This window comes from Bombina bombina, chromosome 5 (genome assembly GCF_027579735.1).
Source record: "Bombina bombina isolate aBomBom1 chromosome 5, aBomBom1.pri, whole genome shotgun sequence".
In the NCBI taxonomy this organism is placed as follows: domain Eukaryota; kingdom Metazoa; phylum Chordata; class Amphibia; order Anura; family Bombinatoridae; genus Bombina; species Bombina bombina.
The window spans coordinates 219,255,277-219,276,393 of record NC_069503.1 but is presented as its reverse complement, the minus strand read 5'-3'; the positions used below and the strand labels follow the sequence as shown (position 1 = coordinate 219,276,393).

General features: G+C 42.2%; 1 protein-coding gene across 1 annotated transcript in view; it reads right to left on the bottom strand.

Annotated features, from left to right (window-relative positions):
• CUL2 (cullin 2) overlaps positions 1–21,117 on the bottom strand; it is a 284,056-nt gene that overhangs the window by 208,929 nt on the left and 54,010 nt on the right. Inside the window, exons 2-5 of the mRNA XM_053713847.1 lie at positions 16,845–16,985; positions 15,597–15,699; positions 8,968–9,062; positions 6,485–6,590 (exon numbers count right to left, since the gene is read on the bottom strand). Of these exons, the coding sequence (XP_053569822.1) occupies positions 6,485–6,590; positions 8,968–9,062; positions 15,597–15,699; positions 16,845–16,963 (423 nt within the window). The 5' untranslated portion in view covers positions 16,964–16,985. The remainder of the gene's footprint in view (positions 1–6,484; positions 6,591–8,967; positions 9,063–15,596; positions 15,700–16,844; positions 16,986–21,117) is intronic.

Genomic DNA, 21,117 nt, shown 5'->3' with positions numbered 1-21,117 from the left:
ACAGTGTAAATGGTCATTTAAGTGCACTGGATGTGCAAAAATCAATTTGTATTTATAAGTACAAAATACAAAGCATAATTTTATTTTTTGGAAAATGTGCTGAACATGGGCATATATGAATTTGTCTATCTAATCCAAGCATAATTCTGTAAAGATTTTCACACTACAGATATTACAGTTTTTCGCAAACTAAAAGGTGGCAAGCTTTTTTCAAAATACTTATGACTTTAATAGAAAAAACGAAATTTATGCTTACATGATACATTTATTTATTTCTTGACACGATGAGTCCACAGATCATCTAATTACTATTGGGAATATCACTCCTGCCCAGCAGGAGGCGGCAAAGAGCACCACAGCAAAGCGGCTAAATATCACCTCCCTTCCCTCCAACCCCAGTCATTCAACCGAAGCAAAGGAGAGAAAGGAAGCAACAAGGTGCAGAGGTGTCTGAAGTTTATAGACTGACAAAAGCCTGTCTTAAAAAACAGGGTGGGCCGTGGACTCATCATGTCAAGAAAGAAATACATTTATCAGGTAAGCATAAAATTTTGTTTTCTTTCTAATGACACAATGAGTCCATGGATCATCTAATTACTATAGGGAATCAATACCCAAGCTAGAGGACACAGATGATACGGGAGGGACATGACAGGGAACCAAAACGGAAGGCACCACTGCTTGAAGAACCTTTCTCCCAAAAGAGGCCTCAGCCAAGGCAAAAGTGTCAAATTTATAGAATTTTGAAAAAGTGTGAAGAGAGGACCAAGTTGCAGCCTTGCAAATCTGTTCCACAGAAGCTTCATTTTTGAATGCCCAGGAACTGGAAACAGCCCTTGTAGAATGAGCCGTAACACTCTCAGGAGGATGCTGTCCAGGAGTTTCATAGGCAAACCGAATGATACTCTTCAGCCACAAAGAAAGAGAAGTAGCCGTAGCCTTCTGCCCCTTACGTTTTCCAGAGAATACCACAAACAGAGCAGATACTGACGAAAACCCTTAGTCACCTGCAAATAGAATTTTAATGCACGCACCACGTCCAGATTGTGCAGAAGTCGTTCCTTCTGAGAAGGATTAGGACACAAGGAAGGAGCAACAATCTCCTGATTAATGTTCCTATCAGAAACAACCTTAGGGAGAAACCCTAACTTGGTACGCAAAACTACCTTATCCAAATGAAAAAATAAGGTAAGGAGACTCATACTGTAATGCTGAGAGCTTTGACACTCTACAAGCAGATGAAATAGCACAAGAAAAAAAACTTTCCAAGATAACAACTTAATATCTAAGGAATGCATAGGCTCAAACGGAGCCCCTTGAAGAACCTTAAGAACTAAATTAAGACTTCAGGGAGCAGTAACTGGCTTGAATACAGGCCTGATCCTGACCAAGGCCTGACAAAACGATTGCACGTCTGGGACGTCTGAAAGACGTTTATGTAACAGAATAGACAAGGCAGAAATTTGACCCCTTAGAGAACTTGCCGATAAACCCTTCTCCAAACCCTCTTGGAGAAAGGATAAAATTCTAGGAATCCTAACTCTACTCCAAGAGTAGCCCTTGGATTCACACCAATACAGATATTTACGCCATATCTTATGGTAAATTTTCCTAGTTACAGGTTTACAAGCCTGAATCATGGTCTCAATGACCGACTGAAAATCCATGCTTGGATAAAATTAAGCGTTCAATCTCCAAGCAGTTAAATTCAGTGAAACTAGATATGGATGAAGGAAGAGTCCTTGAAGTAGAAGGTCCTTCCTCAACGGAAGTCTCCAAGGTGGAATAGATGACATGTCCACCAAGTCTGCATACCAAATCCTGCGAGGCCACGCCAGTGCAATGAGAATCACTGATGCCCTCTCCTGCTTGATTCGAGCAATGACCCGAGGTAGAAGAGCGAATGGAGGAAATGGGTATTCGAGACTGAAATTCCAATGTACCGCCAAGGCATCTATCAGTACAGCCTGAGGGTCCCTTGACCTCGACCCGTACCTCGGAAGCTTGGCATTCTGCCAAGATGCCATGAGATTCAATTCTGGCTGACCCCATTTGAGAATCAGGCTGGAAAATACTTCCGGATGGAGTTCCCACTCCCCCGGATGAAAGGTCTGCCTGCTCAAGAAGTCCGCCTCCCAGTTGTCCACTCCTGGGATGTGGATCGCTGAGAGACAGCAATTGTGGGTCTCCACCCACTGAATTATCTTGGCTACTTCTGTCATGGCCAAGGAACTCCTCGTTGCTCCCTGATGGTTGATGTAAGCCACTGAAGTTATGTTATCCGACTGGAACCTGATGAACCGGGCTGAGGATAACTGAGGTCAGGTCAGAAGAGCATTATCACCACAAGCGAATAAAGGGTGTTATATTAGGTTAAAGGGATAATAAATCCGAAATTGATAAATAAATCATTTAAAAAACTAAATTTAAAAAACAAATTTAAAAATAAATTTATATCACTATAACCACGAGTATATAGTCTATTTAGAAAGCACATTGCAGAGAATATTTGCATAAATCACAAATAATAATCCAAGTCACCACAATTAAAAGGATTAGAACACAATATATAAGAAGAAGGAGAACCCAATATATTTATAGAAAGGGATTATTAAGGTATAACAGTGACACAAAATTAACGACACCATTTTAGAATTTCAATTATTAATTATTTCAATAAGTCCAACTCACAGCTGGTTTTAGCGCTCCCCACCCCCAACCTAGAATTCAAACAAACATCTGATACTGGGAGAACATCAGAATTGGGGTAGCATTGTGAGCGTAACAGGTCTGACTTATAGAAACCACCACACACACTTTTTGCACAGAAGAGCATTGAATACTGCTCTCAGCTCCAGAATGTTTATGCGTAGAACAAACTCTCACGAGTCCATGTTCCCTGAGCCTATAGAGAGCCCCAGACTGCTCACCATCCCAGAAGGCTGGCGTCTGTTGTCACAATTACCCAAGGGGGTCTGCGAAAGCAGGTTCCCTGGGAGAGATGATCCTGAGACAACCACGAAAGAAGAGAATCCCTCGTCTCCCAGGTCGGAGAGGTCCCGAACACAGTGTAAGAACACCTCTCTTTTTGTCTGGTCTACAGACAATCTTGAAAGCATAAACCTGCCCCTGGGAGGAAAGGTCTTGAACTCTAGTTTGTATCCCTGGGACACAATGTCCACCGCCCCAGGGATCCTGAACATCTCAAACCCAAGCCTGAGCGAAGAATGAAAGTCTGCCCCCCACAAGATCCAGTCCCGGATCGGGGGCAGACCCTTCATGCTGATTTTGATTCAATAGCAGGCTTTTTGGATTGTTTTCCCTTGTTCCAAGACTGATTGGGCCTCCAGGAAGGCTTGGACGAGGAAGCGGAAGGATTTCCCTTGAAATTTCAAAAGGAACGAAAATTACTCTGACGTCCCTTTTGTTTATTTCTCTTATCCTGAGGGAGGAAATGTCCCTTTCCTCCCGTAATGTCAGAAATTATTTCCGTCAAACCCGGCCCAAACAAAGTCTTTCCCTTGTAAGGAATCGCCAAAAGTTTAGACTTGGATGACAAATCCGCAGACCAAGATTTTAAACACAAAGCTCTGCGGGCCAGTATGGAAAAACCAGAAATCTTAGCTCCCAGCTTAATAACCTGAAGGGAAGCATCCATGATAAAGGAGTTTGTCAACTTAAGGGCCATTATCCTATCCTGGATTTCTTCGAGGGGAGTGTCTGTCCTAATAGATTCAGACAATGCATCAAACCAGTATGCTGCCGCACTAGTGACAGTAGCAATTTAAACCGCGGGTCACCATTGTAAACCCTGGTGTACATACATTTTCTTGAGTAACCCCTCTAAATTCTTATACATAGGATCCTTAAAGGAACAACTATCCTCTATAGGAATAGTAGTTCTCTTGGCTAGCGTAGAAATTGCCCCTTTCACCTTGGGTACCGTCTGCAAAGATTCCTTGATAGAATCTGCTATAGGAAACATTTTTTTAAATATAGGGGATGGAGAAAAAGGGATACCCGGTCTCTCCCATTCCTTAGCAATAATCTCAGTAGCTCGATCTGGTACAGGAAAAACTTCCACCATGGAAGGTACATCAAAATATTTATTTAGCTTACTGGATTTTTTAGGACTGATAACGACCGTGGTGTTGCTGTCGTCCAGTGTAGCTAAAACCTCCTTGAGTAACAGACTGAGGTGTTCTAGCTTAAACCTGAAGGATACAACTTCAGTATCAGCAGGAGGAATTACACTGTCTTAGTCTGAGATTTCACCCTCAGATGTTACCGAAGTATCCTCCTCCTCAGGCTTCTGGGAGGGGGCATTTAAAATAGCAACAACTGTGTCAGTAACCTCACTCACAGATTGTTTACTTTTCCTCTTGCGCTTTCCCTGCAGCATGGGAAAAGCAGACAACGCCTCAGAAACCGCAGAGGACATGAGGGAAACGATGTCTTGCAAGGTAACTCCAGGTGGAGTAGTGGAGGAAGCACAGGGCACTGGCTGTATGGACGCTAAGTTTTGGGACACTTGAGGAGAAAGCTGCGGCATATATTGAACATTGTCAGACGGCTCCTGAACAGCATCCGCCCACGAACAATGTTGGCACAGAAAAAAGTCTATCCCTGAACTGTAAAGTTCTCTCAATACATGAGGAACAGAAAGGGATTGGTGGTTCCACATTAGCATCAAAACATAAAGAACATGTAACATCTTGCAGGGCCTCTTGGTCCATCTTTTTTCCCAATTGAGCAGATTAAAATTGGATAAACCTAAATCTTAACTTGAAATTAACCCACAAAAAAACGTTCCTGTGTCTTTAAATGTTAAATGTAACCATTTTTATTTTGTTTTCAAAAATCTTTACAATAAACACCCAACAATCTCCACACCTCAGCTGAGCCTTACTGAGGTGCTACCTGCCACCGGAGTGTATATTCACAGATAGTAGACGTCCGGACTCAATCTAATAATCTTTATTAACGTATCTGAGGCTGTTCTGCTGCATCACCATAACGCAGTATATGAATACTTCTTAACCGCTATCACCGCTCTCCGTAACACCGGAAATGAAGTGAGACAGGAAAAAAAAAAAGAGCGCGCAAACATTGCCGTGTAGCTAGCTCCACCCATCGTGGGCGTATCAAAAGTAAACCGCCACATCTCCTCATCCCCAGTGCCTGCTTCATAACGTAATCCTTAACTCACAAGGATAATGTAATTTTTTGTGTCCATTATTATAATTATAGTGCCAATTTTCCTGTGTGCCCAGAAAAATAAACTTAGCACTTATCTTGAGAAATCTGCCCGGCAGTAAGGCAGCTCACTAGGTTTGAGAGGTCCTCTCCCTCACATAGACCAAGGGAAAAAAAGGCTTTCAGTATTAGGGCAGCATTAAATATAGGAGAGGCGCAGTGAGAATTATGTCCCACAAGTTCCCATTGCTTGAAAGCCACCACTGCTCTACTAAGAGACTGATGTGGACTACGGCTACACCCTAGCAGAACAAACAACACAAGCTTGTGTTAAAAAATATAATAAACTCTTGATTGAAGAATCTTTTCAAACACCTAACTTTACCACTTCCTTGCTCTAACGTAGGCAAAGAGAATGACTAGGGTTGGAGGGAAGGGAGGTGATATTTAACAGCTTTGCTGTGGTGCTCTTTGCCGCCTCCTGCTGGGCAGGAATGATATTCCCAATAGTAATTAGATGATCAGTGGACTCATCGTGTCATTAGAAAGAAACACATGCATACGAAAATATAGTGAATTGTAAGATAATATACCCAGAAAGCAGTGTAATGTGATTTATAATGGCTGCAGGATTACATTTTTTAAAGTGCGGCCTGCTCACTTTGCTCCACAGAGCGAAGTGTCCCTTTCCAGCAAGCTCCATTACTTTCAATACGAGACATCTCCCCTCTCGCAGGGACTGACCCTTTTCTATGATAATTCAACCAGGGCAAGAGTCGGCGTGAAAAACCAAGTCTGATCTGGGGAAGTTTAGATCATTTGGCCCTTAGTCTTAAAGTGACACTGAACCCAATTTTTTTCTGTTGTAATTCAGATAGAGCATGCAATTTTAAGTAACTTTCTAATTTACGCCTATTATCATTTTTTCTTCTTTGTCTTGCTATCTTTATTTGAAAAAGAAGGCATCTAAGCTAAGGAGCCAGACAATTTTTGGTTCAGAACACTGGACAGTACTTGGCTTATTGGTGGGTGAATTTATCCACCAATCAGCAAGAACAACCCAGGTTGTTCACCAAAAATGGGCCGGCATCTAAACTTACATTCTTGCTTATCAAATAAAGATACCAAGAGAATGAAGAAAATTTGATAATAGGAGTAAATTAGAAAGTTGCTAAAAATTGCATGCTTTATCTGAATCATGAAAGAAAAAAACTGGGTTCAGTGTCCCTTTAACCCAAACACGGACAACTTACAGCATATAGATCATTTTGTTTTTTTTATTACTCACTTCCCCTATTTCCATGAGAGGCTCGTTCATATCCACTCCTCCATAGCCATACTGCAGGTCAGCTTCTGTTAGTTTATTCTTTTTAATAAACTGTGTGTTAAGATACCTATGAAAATAAAAAGTGTATTAAACAATTTATCATAGTACGTTACTATTTTGTTAATTAATTAAATGGAAGTAATATGCTTGGCAAGTCCCTGTACAGTTTGTGGCTAAGGTATATCTATATATAATAAGGATAGATAATAGATGTGTATGCACAGGAAAACAGATTATAAAGATTCACCAGATGACGCAACCCTTGACGGGACCTCGATCATATACTTATACACCAACACAAAGCCCACCCACAGCCTCCCACCCCGATGTTCTCTGAGAAGGTATTTGAGGGGTGGTGTTCCCAGTCGCCAATTAAAGTACAGCAACTTTAAGTAGTTATTGCACTATTGTTATATTATTTTCATGATTTACTGTTTTTTTTTAATAATTTATTATTAAACTAGTCCTAAAGCCCGTTCACACGGGCCATTTTTTGCAGTACAGCGGCCCCACCCCTTGCTCTCTCTCTTCCCCTCTCTTTGTTGCTCTCTCCCCCTCTCTTTTGCGCTCTCTCTCGCTCCACCTCTCTTTTGCGCACCCCCCCCTCTTTAGCGCTCTCTCCCCCTCTCTTTTGCTCCCTCTTCCCCCCTCTCTTTTGCTCCCTCCCTCCCCCCTCTCTTTTGCTCCCTCTCTCCCCCCTCTCTTTTGCTCCCTCTCTGCCCCCTCTCTTTTACGCTCTCTCTTCCCCTCTCTTTTGCGTTCTCTCTCTTTTGCCCGCTCTCCCCCTCTTTTGTGCTCTCTCTCCCCCTCTCTTTTGTGCTCTCTCTCTCTCCCCCCTCTCTTTTGCGCTCTCTCTTTCCCCCCTCTCTTTTGCGCTCTCTCTCCCCCTCTCTTTTGCGATCTCTCTCCCCCTCTCTTTTGCGCTCTCTCTCTCACCCTCTCTTTTGCGCTCTCTCTCTCACCCTCTCTTTTGCGCTCTCTCTCTCACCCTCTCTTTTGCGCTCTCTCTCCCCCTCTTTTGCGCTCTCTCTCCCCCTCTTTTGCGCTCTCTCTCCCCCTCTCTTTTGCGCTCTCTCTCCCCCTCTCTTTTGCGCTCTCTCTCCCCCTCTCTTTTGCGCTCTCTCTCCCCCTCTTTTGCGCTCTCTCTCCCCCTCTTTTGCGCTCTCTCTCCCCCTCTTTTGCGCTCTCTCTCCCCCTCTCTTTTGCTCTCTCTCTCCCCCTCTCTTTTGCGCTCTCTCTCTCCCCCCTCTTTTGCGCTCTCTCTCTCTCCCCCCTCTTTCTCCCCCTCTCTTTTGCGCGCTCTCTCCCCCTCTTTTGCGCTCTCTCCCCCCTCTTTTGCGCTCTCTCCCCCCCCCTCTTTTGCGCACTCTCTCTCCCCCCCTCTTTTGCGCTCTCTCTCCCCCCCCCCTCTTTTGCGCTGTCTCTCCTTTTTGTTTGCTCTCTCTCTCTCCATCCATCTCTTTTGCTCTCTCTCCATCCCTCTTTTGCTCTCTCCCCCCCCTCTCTTTTGCTCTCTCTCTCCATCCCTCTCTCTCCATCCCTCTCTTTTGCTCTCTCTCCATCCCTCTCTTTTGCTCTCTCCCCCCCTCTCTTTTTCTCTCTCTTCCCTATATTTTGCTTTTTCCCCTCTATTTTGCTCTCTCTCCCCCCTCTCTTCTGCACTTTCTCATCTCTTCTGCACTTTCCCCTCTCTTTAGTTCTTTCCTATCTCTTTTTGTCTCTTCCCCTCTCTATTTCTCTCCCGTCTCTTGCACTGACCGCGCCTGGCCACTCCCCGACCACGCCCCCGGCCGGTCACGCCCACACCACCGCCAGGCCACACCCAAGCTCCAGTGCCGCAACAGCATGTCAGGTAAGGCCGGGTGTGCTTGTCCTCGTGCTGTCTCTACTGCGTATTACAGCTTCGGACAAACACACTTGGCCTTTTATATAATAGGATAATTAATTTCATAAGGGAGTGACAGACAAGCCAAAAAGGTACCAGCATCACTTTCACAAGATGCCTATACCTATCCGGGACCTAATCTCCTAAAGGCGCTACACCTTTGTTTTCCAATTATAAACAAAGAACTTCATGAGTCGGTTCCTGTGTATATGTTTTATCTTTGTCATTGATGCCAACTCTGAAATAAAGCTTTTCTTTAAAAAATAAATGAATATGTAGTTACGCGTTCTATCACATAAAGCCTGATTTCATTCTATTAAGGCAGAGCTTAGCAAGAGCATCATATAGCAATTTTCCAAAACTTGCATGCAAACACTGTATAATAAACGTTATTGAAGATTTACTTTACAAGTGACGTATCATTAGAATACGAAATTACATTGAGAATATCATGCAAGATTTTCATATATTTAAAGATCTTGATTTGTAATTGCAAATAAAATGATTTGTTATTTAGAAAAATAATAAAAAAGATAACACGCACACAGTGCGCATTTACCTATATAAACAATCCATGTAGTCTGCTCCCCGGCTGTATTCTTCCCAGTATCTGTGATACATTACCAGAACTTGTTCCGCTGAGTCCAGGACTTTCTATAAAAAAAACAAATATATATATATATATATATTTTTTAACAAGCTACCTCTTCTCCATAAAAAGGCACAGCAAACACCTTGTAATTACATGACATTTCTGTAGAATAACATAGCAGCCACGTCTAAACAATTTTTAATTAATATCCTTTTTACTGCAATTATTTTTCAATTTTCAAACTCTAGCCATCATTTGGCATATTTGGAGGAGAGAATCTCAGCATTAGTTTGAAGACAGCAAGGCTAACCACTGTCACCAAATTAGTAAAAATGCATTATTTTGCAGATGTAAACAGATTAAGCCAATTAGGGACATATATGTAGCAGAGTTAGCTTAGAGAAGTCAGCAGGGTGCATTTCAAGTTTTGAGAATTAGAAATTGCTCACCTTTCAGAGCTATATAACATGAAAAGGGGGGAAAATATAATAAAACTATATTGGAAAGTTGTTTCATTTTGCATAACGGAAGACTTTTTAGCCTTTTTTTTGTGGTCTAGCAGTCACAAGTTCCTTAGGTTAGGTACCAAGGGGTCCCTGGGTGATTGAGCCGCTTGTGTTTTGTGTCTGTACACAAGAAAATTGCTGGTGCATATATAATATAAGTTCCAGTGTTAACTCAATTAACCAGGTTAAAACGGATTGTGAAACAGCAACAGGACTGTGATGCCACAGCAAACTTGCACCCTGTTTGCAAAAAAAAAAAAACTGCTTGTAATTACCAGTCTTCTCAAAAGTTTTCAACTCAGAGTCTAATGAGTAGAAAGAAAGAAAACAGAATTTATGTTTACCTGATAAATTACTTTCTCCAACGGTGTGTCCGGTCCACGGCGTCATCCTTACTTGTGGGATATTCTCTTCCCCAACAGGAAATGGCAAAGAGCCCAGCAAAGCTGGTCACATGATCCCTCCTAGGCTCCGCCTTCCCCAGTCATTCGACCGACGTAAAGGAGGAATATTTGCATAGGAGAAATCATATGATACCGTGGTGACTGTAGTTAAAGAAAATAAATCATCAGACCTGATTAAAAAACCAGGGCGGGCCGTGGACCGGACACACCGTTGGAGAAAGTAATTTATCAGGTAAACATAAATTCTGTTTTCTCCAACATAGGTGTGTCCGGTCCACGGCGTCATCCTTACTTGTGGGAACCAATACCAAAGCTTTAGGACACGGATGATGGGAGGGAGCAAATCAGGTCACCTAGATGGAAGGCACCACGGTTTGCAAAACCTTTCTCCCAAAAATAGCCTCAGAAGAAGCAAAAGTATCAAATTTGTAAAATTTGGTAAAAGTGTGCAGTGAAGACCAAGTCGCTGCCTTACATATCTGATCAACAGAAGCCTCGTTCTTAAAGGCCCATGTGGAAGCCACGGCCCTAGTGGAATGAGCTGTGATTCTTTCAGGAGGCTGCCGTCCGGCAGTCTCATAAGCCAATCTGATGATGCTTTTAAGCCAAAAAGATAGAGAGGTAGAAGTTGCTTTTTGACCTCTCCTTTTACCAGAATAAACAACAAACAAGGAAGATGTTTGTCTGAAATCCTTTGTAGCATCTAAATAGAATTTTAGAGCACGGACAACGTCCAAATTGTGTAACAAACGTTCCTTCTATGAAACTGGATTCGGACACAAAGAAGGTACAACTATCTCCTGGTTAATATTTTTGTTGGAAACAACCTTCGGAAGAAAACCAGGCTCAGTACGTAAAAACCACCTTATCTGCATGGACCAGATAGGGCGGAGAACACTGCAGAGCAGATAACTCAGAAACTCTTCTAGCGGAAGAAATTGCAACCTAAAACAAAACTTTCCAAGATAATAACTTAATATCTATGGAATGTAAGGGTTCAAACGGAACCCCTTGAAGAACTGAAAGAACTAGATTAAGACTCCAGGGAAGAGTCAAAGGTCTGTAAATAGGCTTGATTCTAACCAGAGCCTGAACAAACGCTTAAACGTCTGGCACAGCTGCCAGCCTTTTGTGAAGTAAAACAGATAAAGCAGAGATCTGTCCCTTCAGAGAACTCGCAGAAAATCCTTTCTCCAAACCTTCTTGTAGAAAGGAAAGAATCTTAGGAATTTTTATCTTGTTCCATGGGAATCCTTTAGATTCACACCAACAGATATATTTTTTCCATATATTATGGTAAATTTTTCTAGTTACAGGCTTTCTAGCCTGAATAAGAGTATCTATTACAGAATCTGAAAACCCACGCTTTGATAAAATCAAGCGTTCAAACTCCAAGCAATCAGTTGGAGGAAAACCAGATTCGGATGTTCGAATGGACCCTGAATAAGAAGGTCCTGTCTCAAAGGTAGCTTCCATGGTGGAGCCGATGACACATTCACCAGGTCTGCATACCAAGTCCTGCGTGGCCACACAGGAACTATCAAGGTCACCGAAGCCCTCTCCAGATTGATCCTGGCTACCAGCCTGGGAATGAGAGGAAACGGTGGGAATACATAAGCTAGGTTGAAGATCCAAGGTGCTACTATTGTATCCAATAGAGTCGCCTTGGGATCCCTGGATTTGGACCCGTAACAAGGGACCATGAAGTTCTGACGAGAGGCCATCAGAACGAAGTCTGGAATGCCCCATAATTGAGTTATTTGGGCAAAGATTTCCAGATGGAGTTCCCACTCCCCCGGATGCTCCTCCATCGCCAGGGAACTCCTCGTTACCCCCTGATGGTTGATATATGTAACAGTCGTCATGATGACTGATTGAAACCTTATGAATTTGGCCTTTGCTAGTCGAGGCCAAGCCTTGAGAGCATTGAATATCGCTCTCAGTTCCATTATGTTTATCGGGAGAAGAGAGTCTTCCCGAAACCATAGACCCTGAGTTTTCAGGGGTTCCCAGACCGCGCCCCAGCCCACCAGACTGGCGTCGGTCGTGACAATGACCTATTCTGGTCTGCGGAAGCTCATTCCCTGTGACAGGTTGTCCAGGGTCAGCCACCAACGGAGTGAATCTCTGGTTATTTGATCTACTTGTATTGTCGGAGACAAGTCTGTATAATCCCCATTCCACTGTCTGAGCATGCCCAGGTGCAATGGTCTTAGATGAATTAGTGCAAAAGGAACTATGTCCATTGCCGCAACCATCAACCCTATTACTTCCATGGACTGCGCTATGGAAGGAAGAAGAACAGAATGAAGTACCTGACAAGAGCTTAGAAGTTTTGATTTTCTGGCCTCTGTCAGAAAAACCTTCATTTCTAAGGAAACTATTATTGTTCCCAAGAAGGGAACTCTTGTTGACGGGGACAGAGAACTTTTTTCTATGTTCACTTTCCACCTGTGAGATCTGAGAAAGGCTAGGACAATGTCCGTATGAGCCCTTGCTTTTGACAGAGACGACACGTGAATCAGGATGTCGTCCAAGTAAGGTACTACTGCAATGCCCCTTGGTCTTAGCACCGCTAGAAGGGACCCTAGTACCCTTGTGAAAATCCTTGGAGCAGTGGCTAATCCGAATGGAAGTGCCACAGGTAATGCTTGTCCAGAAAGGCGAACCTTAGGAACCGAAAATGTTCCTTGTGGATAGGAATACGTAGGTACGCATCCTTTAAGTCCACCGTGGTCATGAATTGACCTTCCTGGATGGTAAGAAGGATCGTTCGAATGGTTTCCATTTTGAATGATGAAACCCTTAGAAACTTGTTTAGAATCTTGAGATCTAAAATAGGTCTGAATGTTCCCTCTTTTTTGGGAATTATGAACAGGTTGGAGTAAAAACCCATCCCTTGTTCTCCTAATGGAACAGGATGAATCACTCCCATGTTTAACAGGTCTTCTACACAGTGTAAGAATGCCTGTTCGAAGATAATTGAGACCCGTGGAACCTTCCCCTTGGGGGTAGTTCCCTGAATTCCAGGAGATAACCTTGAGAAACTATTTCTAGCGCCCAAGGATCCTGAACATCTCTTGCCCCAGCCTGAGCAAAGAGAGAAAGTCTGCCCCCCACCAGATCCTTCCCAGATCGGGGGCCAACACTTCATGCTGTTTTGGTAGCAGTGGCAGGTGACTTGGCCTGCTTACCCTTGTTCCAGCCTTGCATCGGCCTCCAGGCTGGCTTGGTTTGAGAAGTATTACCCTCTTGCTTAGAGGGTGTAGAATTTGAGGCTGGTCCGTTTCTGCGAAAGGGACGAAAATTTGGCTTCTTTTTAGCCTTAAAAAACCTATCCAGAGGAAGGGCGTGGCCCTTTCCCCCAGTGATGTCTGAAATAATCTCTTTCAAGTCAGGGCCAAACAGTGTTTTACCCTTGAAAGGGATGTTAAGCAAAAGCGCTCTGCGCGCCACGATAGCAAACCCTGAATTATTCGCCGCTAATCTAGCTAATTGCAAAGCGGCATCTAAAATAAAAAAGAGTTAGCCAATTTAAGAGCTTGAACTCTGTCCAAAACCTCCTCGTACGAAGATTCTTTATTGAGCGACTTTTCTAGTTCTTCGAACCAGAAACACGCAGCTGTAGTGACAGGAACAATGCATGAAATTGGTTGTAGAAGGTAACCTTGCTGAACAAACATCTTTTTAAGCAAACCCTCTAACCTTTAATCCATAGGATCTTGAAAGCACAACTATCTTCTATAGGAATAGAAGTGCGTTTGTTTAGAGTAGAAACCGCCCCCTCGACCTTAGGGACTGTATGCTATAAGTCCTTTCTGGGGTCGACTATAGGAACTAATTTCTTAAATATAGGGGGAGGACAAAAGGTATGCCGGGCCTTTCCCACTCCTTATTTACTATGTCCGCCACCCGCTTGGGTATAGGAAAAACATCGGGGGGCACCGGAACCTCTAGGAACTTGTCCATCTTACCTAATTTCTCTGGAATGACCAAATTGTCACAATCATCCAGAGTAGATAATACCTCCTTAAGTAGTGCGTGGAGATGTTGAAATTTAAATTTAAAAGTTACAATATCAGGTTCTGCTTGTTGAGAAATTTTCCCTGAATCTGAAATTTCTCCCTCAGACAAAACCTCCCTCCTGGAACTTCAGATAGGTGTGAGGGTATGTCAGAACAGATATCATCAGCGTCCTCTTGCTCTTCAGTGTTTAAAACAGAGCAATCACGCTTTCTCTGATAAGTAGGCATTTTGGAAAAAAATGCATGCAATAGAATTATCCATTACAGCCATTAATTGTTGTATGGTAATAAGTATTGGCGCACTAGATGTACTAGGGGCCTCTTGTGTGGGCAAAACTGGTGTAGACACAGAAGGGGATGATGCAGTACCATGCTTACTCCCCTCATTAGAGGAATCATCTTGGGCAATATCATATCTATGGCATTATTATCCCTACTTTGTTTGGACATTATGACACAAATATATCACATATATTTAAATGGGGAGACACATTGGCTTTCATACATCTAGAACATCGTTATCTGATGGTTCAGACATGTTAAACAGGCTTAAACTTGTCAACAAAGCACAAAAAACGTTTTACAATAAAACCGTTACTGTCCCTTTAAATTTCAAACTGAACACACTTTATTACTGAATATGTGAAAAAGTATGAAGGAATTGTTCAAATTTCACCAAAATTTCACCACAGTAACTTAAAGCCTTAAAAGTATTGCACACCAAATTTGAAAGCTTTAACCCTTAAAATAACGGAACCGGAGCCGTTTTTACATTTAACCCCTATACAGTCCCAGGTATCTGCTTTGCTGAGACCCAACCAAGCCCAGAGGGGAATACGATACCAAATGATGCCTTCTATAAGCTTTTTCAGTGGTTCTTAGCTCCTCACACATGCATCTGCATGCCATGCTTTCCAAAAACAACTGCGCATTAGAGGCGCGAAAATGAGGCTCTGTCTATGACTAGAAAAGGCCCCCAGTGAAAAAGGTGTCCAATACAGTGCCTGCCGTTTTTATTAAAACAATCCCCAAGATTTAACAACTATTAAAAGTAATAATCTGCCAAATATACTTAGTAAAGTAATCGTTTTAGCCCAGAAAAATGTCTACCAGTTTTTTAAGCCCTAATGAAGCCCTTTATTCTTTTACTTAAACTAAGAAAATGGCTTACCGGTTCCCATAGGGAAAATGACAGCTTCCAGCATTACCGAGTCTTGTTAGAAATGTGTCATACCTCAAGCAGCAAAAGTCTGCTCACTGTTTCCCCCAACTGAAGTTAATTCCTCTCAACAGTCCTGTGTGGAAACAGCCATCGATTTTAGTAACGGTTGCTAAAATCATTTTCCTCTTACAAACAGAAATCTTCATCTCTTTCCTGTTTCAGAGTAAATAGTACATACCAGCACTATTTTAAAATAACAAACTCTTGATTGAAGAATAAAAACTACATTTAAACACCAAAAAACTCTAAGCCATCTCCGTGGAGATGTTGCCTGTACAACGGCAAAGAGAATGACTGGGGAAGGCGGAGCCTAGGAGGGATCATGTGACCAGCTTTGCTGGGCTCTTTGCCATTTCCTGTTGGGGAAGAGAATATCCCACAAGTAAGGATGACGCCGTGGACCGGACACACCTATGTTGGAGAAAAATAAATATCTTACCTTGTTTAACTGTTGGACATGATTTTCCAAAAATATTTTTGTCTCTGTATACAGCCTTTCTCCAAGAGGCTCTGGATAAGCAACACACAGTGCATATATATCCCTGGTTATGGGTTAAGGACAGTACACGGAGGTATTTATTCATGTTAGTGACTTCTGTTCACAAAAGATGTAATAATGAGCCGGTAAATGCTGTTATAGATTGTTCTTATAGACGATTAACTTCCTTCACTTAAATAATGTTGTAGAACAAAGACTTGTTGAAGTTAAATGACGTCTCACTAGGACACAAGCAAGCACCAAATCTATGAATATTTACACTTTTATGTTCTTTTGAAGGAAAAATAAATTTAAAAAAAAAATGCCCCTTACTAAAATATAGAGCTATTTCTGATTGGATTTCAAATAGGACTGTGTCGCTTACAAAATTATTAACACATACAGAAAGAATATCTGTTGTGGTCAGTTTTCCTACCACTGTACTGCCCAATCACATCTTCTCCCAGCAGCCACTGGCATCACACTGACTTGTTATAGGCATGATAAGAATTTCCATAATGCCAAGTGCAATTCAAATACAACTCTTAGGTGCAAGGCAACCGCACTGCATACAGGTAAGTCACTGCTCCATGTACATATCTGGTAATAAAGGGAATAAATCAGTGATGCAAAATGTGTTATATGGCAGAGATGTAGCCCCTTTTTTTCCCCCATGTGTGTCTATGGTAGTCAGGTGGTTAATACAATGCTGTGTATGTGTTTCTGGAAATCAAAACCTTATATCGGTAATCTAACTGCTGCCAAACATATATACACACTATTATAATGGGAACATTGTAGTGCCTAAATGTTTGACCTGCTTCCAGCTTTTGAACACATTTGTTAAGCCATACTATAAATGCAATGTAAGCAGAACTGAAGAAACATATATATTTATTGTGTTGGCTTAAAGACAGATAGCAGATCATTTCAATTATTGCAGTGCTTTCAAGAGTCGCCAGTAGTGTATCCCTGGTCTGTTAGGGCTAGATGCAAATGAAAGTGCCCACTGTTCTAATTTGCCGCATTTTAACAAAAACTTTACAGAACGTCCCTTTAAATTACTATCAGCATGTTACTGCTAAAATTAAGTGACAATATTTGCGTGTGCTATATTATTATATCTTCATAAATGATTAGTGCACACAGTAGAGAAAGCAATTCTATTTATTTATTTTCTTTCACCGGAACCGCCCTGGAAAAGGATACGAGAAGCGGTCATTCCACGTCGCTCTTTCAACATAATCCAACATGACAACAGCTTTGATTGTCGTTAAAAGTTTGTTCCATGTTTCATCAAAATCTACAACTCTTGGCTTCAAGGACATGGTGGGGTTTCAAGGTTAAAACCTGAAATTACAAAGAAACACAGTCAATACAAAAAGGGATTAAACGTACCAGAAAAATGCTCTAATATTTTATGTGCAAGCAATAGCGTAATAATAAAATGCGGTATACGTTTAATCCCTGTAAAGCGGTTAAATACATTGTTTAAGCAAGCTCCAAAGCAGCAATGCACTACTGGAAGCTAGCTGATCACATCTGATGAGCCAATGACAAGAAACAAATGTGTGTTGCCACTAATCAACAGGTAGCTCCCAGTAGTGCCTTGCTGCTGAGGATAAGCACATTTTATTTTCAACAAAGAATACCAAAAGAACAAAGTAAATCTGATAACAGATGTGAATGGTCTTAACATTTACCTGAATCATGCAAGTAAAATTTTGACTTTCCTATCCCAGGACAACACACAGTACATTTAGTAAGAAAAATGTATTTCAAAGGAAGTGAAAGGCTGTGAAAAGACCACATTTTATGTCACACATTTATTCCAAAAAAAGACATAAAAGTTTTGTTGCATAGAAAATCAGTGACCTGAAGGTTATAAATAGAAAGTGCTGCACTGTTTAGAAGAATTGCACATTTTTCAGTCTTTAATACTGGACTCTGTTATAAGGCTATATTGTGAAAGAATTGATTGTGGGGTGGTGAACTGTGCAAAGTAACCCAAAGCAATATAAGCGTTACTTGTTTTTCCTTAAAGGGACAGTCAACACCAGAATTTTTGTTGTTTAAAAAGATAGATAATCCCTTTATTACCCATTCCCCAGTTTTGCATAACCAACACAGTTATAATAATACACGTTTTACCTTTGCGATTGCCTTGTATCTAAGCCTCTGCAGACTGCCCCCTTATTTCAGTTCTTTTGACAGACTTGCATTTTAGCCAATCAGTGTTGACTCCTAGGTAATGTTACGTGAGTGAGCTCAATGTTATCTATATGACACACATGAACTAATGCCCCCTAGTGGTGAAAAATTGTCAAAATGCATTCAGATTAGAGGCAGCCTAAAAGGTCTAAGAAATTAGCACATGAGCCTACCTAGGTTTAGCTTTCAATTAAGAATACCAAGAGAACAAAGCAAAATTGGTGCTAAAAGTAAATTGGAAAGTTGTTTAACATTACATACCCTATTTGAATCATGAAAGTTTATTTTGGACTTGACTGTCCCTTTAAACCATCATAGACTTTGTATTCGTGGCATTTGATCTACGGTGACCTGGAACCTGTTTGCTAGAATATAAGCTTTAGACTGCTTATTTTTAGCTATACCTCTTCCCTTGTACCCTTTAGTATACCTAATACCTTGCTAACACATTACAGACCAAAAATATGAGAACAACCAAAAAAGGGAGAATCGGAGAGATAAAAAGGTGACAAGAATCAGTAATAGATAAATGATGTACCATAGTGTTCTCCCCAGGACCTTTTTAGCGGGTGCACCATCCGGCTGATTTTACTGACCGCCTGGCTAAAAGTTTAGCCAATATTATGCTAAAATTAGTCAGTATTCATAAACATAATTTATGCTTACCAGACAAATTCCTTTCCTTCCTGGCAGGGAGAGTCTACAACTTCAATCCTTACTGTTGGGAAATACAACACCTAGCCACCAGAAGGAGGCAAAGAAACCCCAGCCAAAAGCTTAAATATCCCTCCCACTTCCCCTATCCCCCAATCATTCTGCCAAGGGAACAAGGAAAAGTAGGAGAAACATCAGGGTATAAAAGGTGCCAGAAGAAATAATATAAAAAGGTAGCCATCCATAAAAAAAAAATAATATGGAGGGGGTTGTGGACTCTCCCTGCCAGGAAGGAAAGGAATTTATTTGGTAAGCATAAATTATGTTTTCCATCTATAAGGCAGGGAGAGTCCACAACTTCATTCCTTACTTTTAGGAAAACTATACCCAAGCTCCAGAGGACACTGAATGAATAACAGGAGGGAACAGAAACAAGAGGCAGACCCTATTCTGAGGGCACCACAGCCTGCAAAATTTTCTCCCGAAAGCTGCTTCAGCCGAAACAAACACATCAAACTTGTAAAATTTAGAAAAAGTGTGTAAGGAGGACCAGGTAGCTGCCTTACAAATCTGATCCATTGAGGCTTCGTTCTTAAAAGCCCAAGAGGAAGCCACTGCTCTAGTGCAATAAGCCATTATCCTCTCAGGAGACTGTGTCTCATAAGCTAAGCGGATGACACTCCTCAACCAGAAAGATAGAGTAGTAGTAGCCTTCTGCCCCTTACGCTTCCCCGCATAGATAACAAACAAAGAGGAAGATTGTCTGAATTCCTTAGTAGCCTGAAGATAGAACTTCATCTAGAGATTGTGAAGCAAAATGTTCCTTTTCTGAAGATGGATTAGGACACAAGGAAGGAACATCAATTTCTTAATTAATGTTGCGATTCAACACCACCTTAGGGAGGAACCCTAGTTTAGAGGCAATAGCCAAAAAAAAAAAAAAAAAAAAAAAAAAAAAAAAAGAACCTTCCAAGATAATTTAATGTCAACAGTATTCATAGGCTCAAACAGAGCCTGCTGCAAAACACTAAGAACAAGATGAAGGCTCCAAGACGGAGCCCCAGATCTAAACACAGGTCTGATCCTAGCCAGAGCCTTAACAAAAGGGCTGCCCAAACGGAAGCTCAGCCAATCTTTTGTGCAGTTACGCCGACAGGGCAGATATCTGTCCTTTCAGGGTACTAGCAGATAGACGCTTTTCCAGTCCATCCTGGAGAAAAGCTAAAAATTCTGGCAACCTTAACCTTATGCCAGGAAAAGCCACGCTCTTCACACCAGTACAAGCAAGTCCTCCACACTTTATGGTAGATACGACAAGTAACTGGCTAATGAGCTTGAACCAGAGTGTCGATAACACTCTCAGAGAACCCTCTTTTGGCTAAGACTAAGCATTCAATCTCCATGTTGTCAGCCTCAGAGAATCTAGATTTTGATGAACCAAGGGACCCTGTATCAGCAGATCTCTGCGACAAGGTAACCTCCACTGAGGAGATGAGGACATCCCCACCAGATCCGCAAACCATGTCCTTCGCGGCCACGATGGAGCAATCAGAATAACAGATGCTCGCTCCTGCTTGATGCGAGCCACCACACGAGGGAGAAGCGTAATGGAGGAAAAAGATATATGAGACTGAACCTCCATGGTACTGATAGGGCATCAATTCCGCCTGAGGATCTTTCGACCTCGACCCGTACCTGGGTAGCTTGGTATTGAGGCGGAATGCCATGAGATCTATCTCCGGCGTTCCCCACTCGCTGCATATCTCTGCAAACACCTCGGGGTGAAGAGACCATTCACCTGGGTGAAAGGACTGCCTGCTGAGGAAGTCCGCTTCCCAGTTGACCACACCTGGAATGTGGATCGCTGACAGCGTACAATTATGAGTCTCCGCCCACTCTAGTATCTGAGATACTTCTCTTATCGCCAAGGAACTTCTCGTTACCCCTTGGTTATATTGTCTGATTGGAATCTGATAAACTGGGATGAACCCAGAAGGGGCCAAAGCTTTCAAGGCATTGAAGATTGCCAGGAGTTCCAAAATATTGATCGGAAGGGAAGACTCCTCCTGAGTTCACAGACCTTGTGCCTTCTTAACACCCCAAATACCCCAGCCGGAAAAACTTGTGTCCGTAGTCACAAGCTCCCAGGACGGTCTCAAAAAGCACGTGCTTTGGGACAGATGATCTGGAGATCCACCAGAAGAGCGAGTCTCTCAATAGGTTGTCCAGCACAATCTGTTGAGACAGATCTGAATGGTCGCCGTTCCATTGTCTCAGCATGCATAGTTGCAAGGGTCTGAGATGGAATCTGGCAAAAGGAATGATGTCCATGCAGGACACCATGAGTCCGATTACCTCCATACACTGAGGGTCTCGAGGAAGCCTGGAGCGCAAGACATGCAGAAGTTAGCTTGCAACGTCTCTAATCTGTGAGGAATAGTCTATTAAAGTTTCCAGGAAATTCACCCTTGTACTTGGAGTAAGAGAACTCTTTTCCAAGTTTGTCTTCCATCCATGTGATCGAAGAAGACTGAGAAGGGACGAAAGGATGGTGCATATACCAAGATATCGTCCAGGTAAGGCACTACTGCAATACCTTGTGTTCTGGCAATGGCTA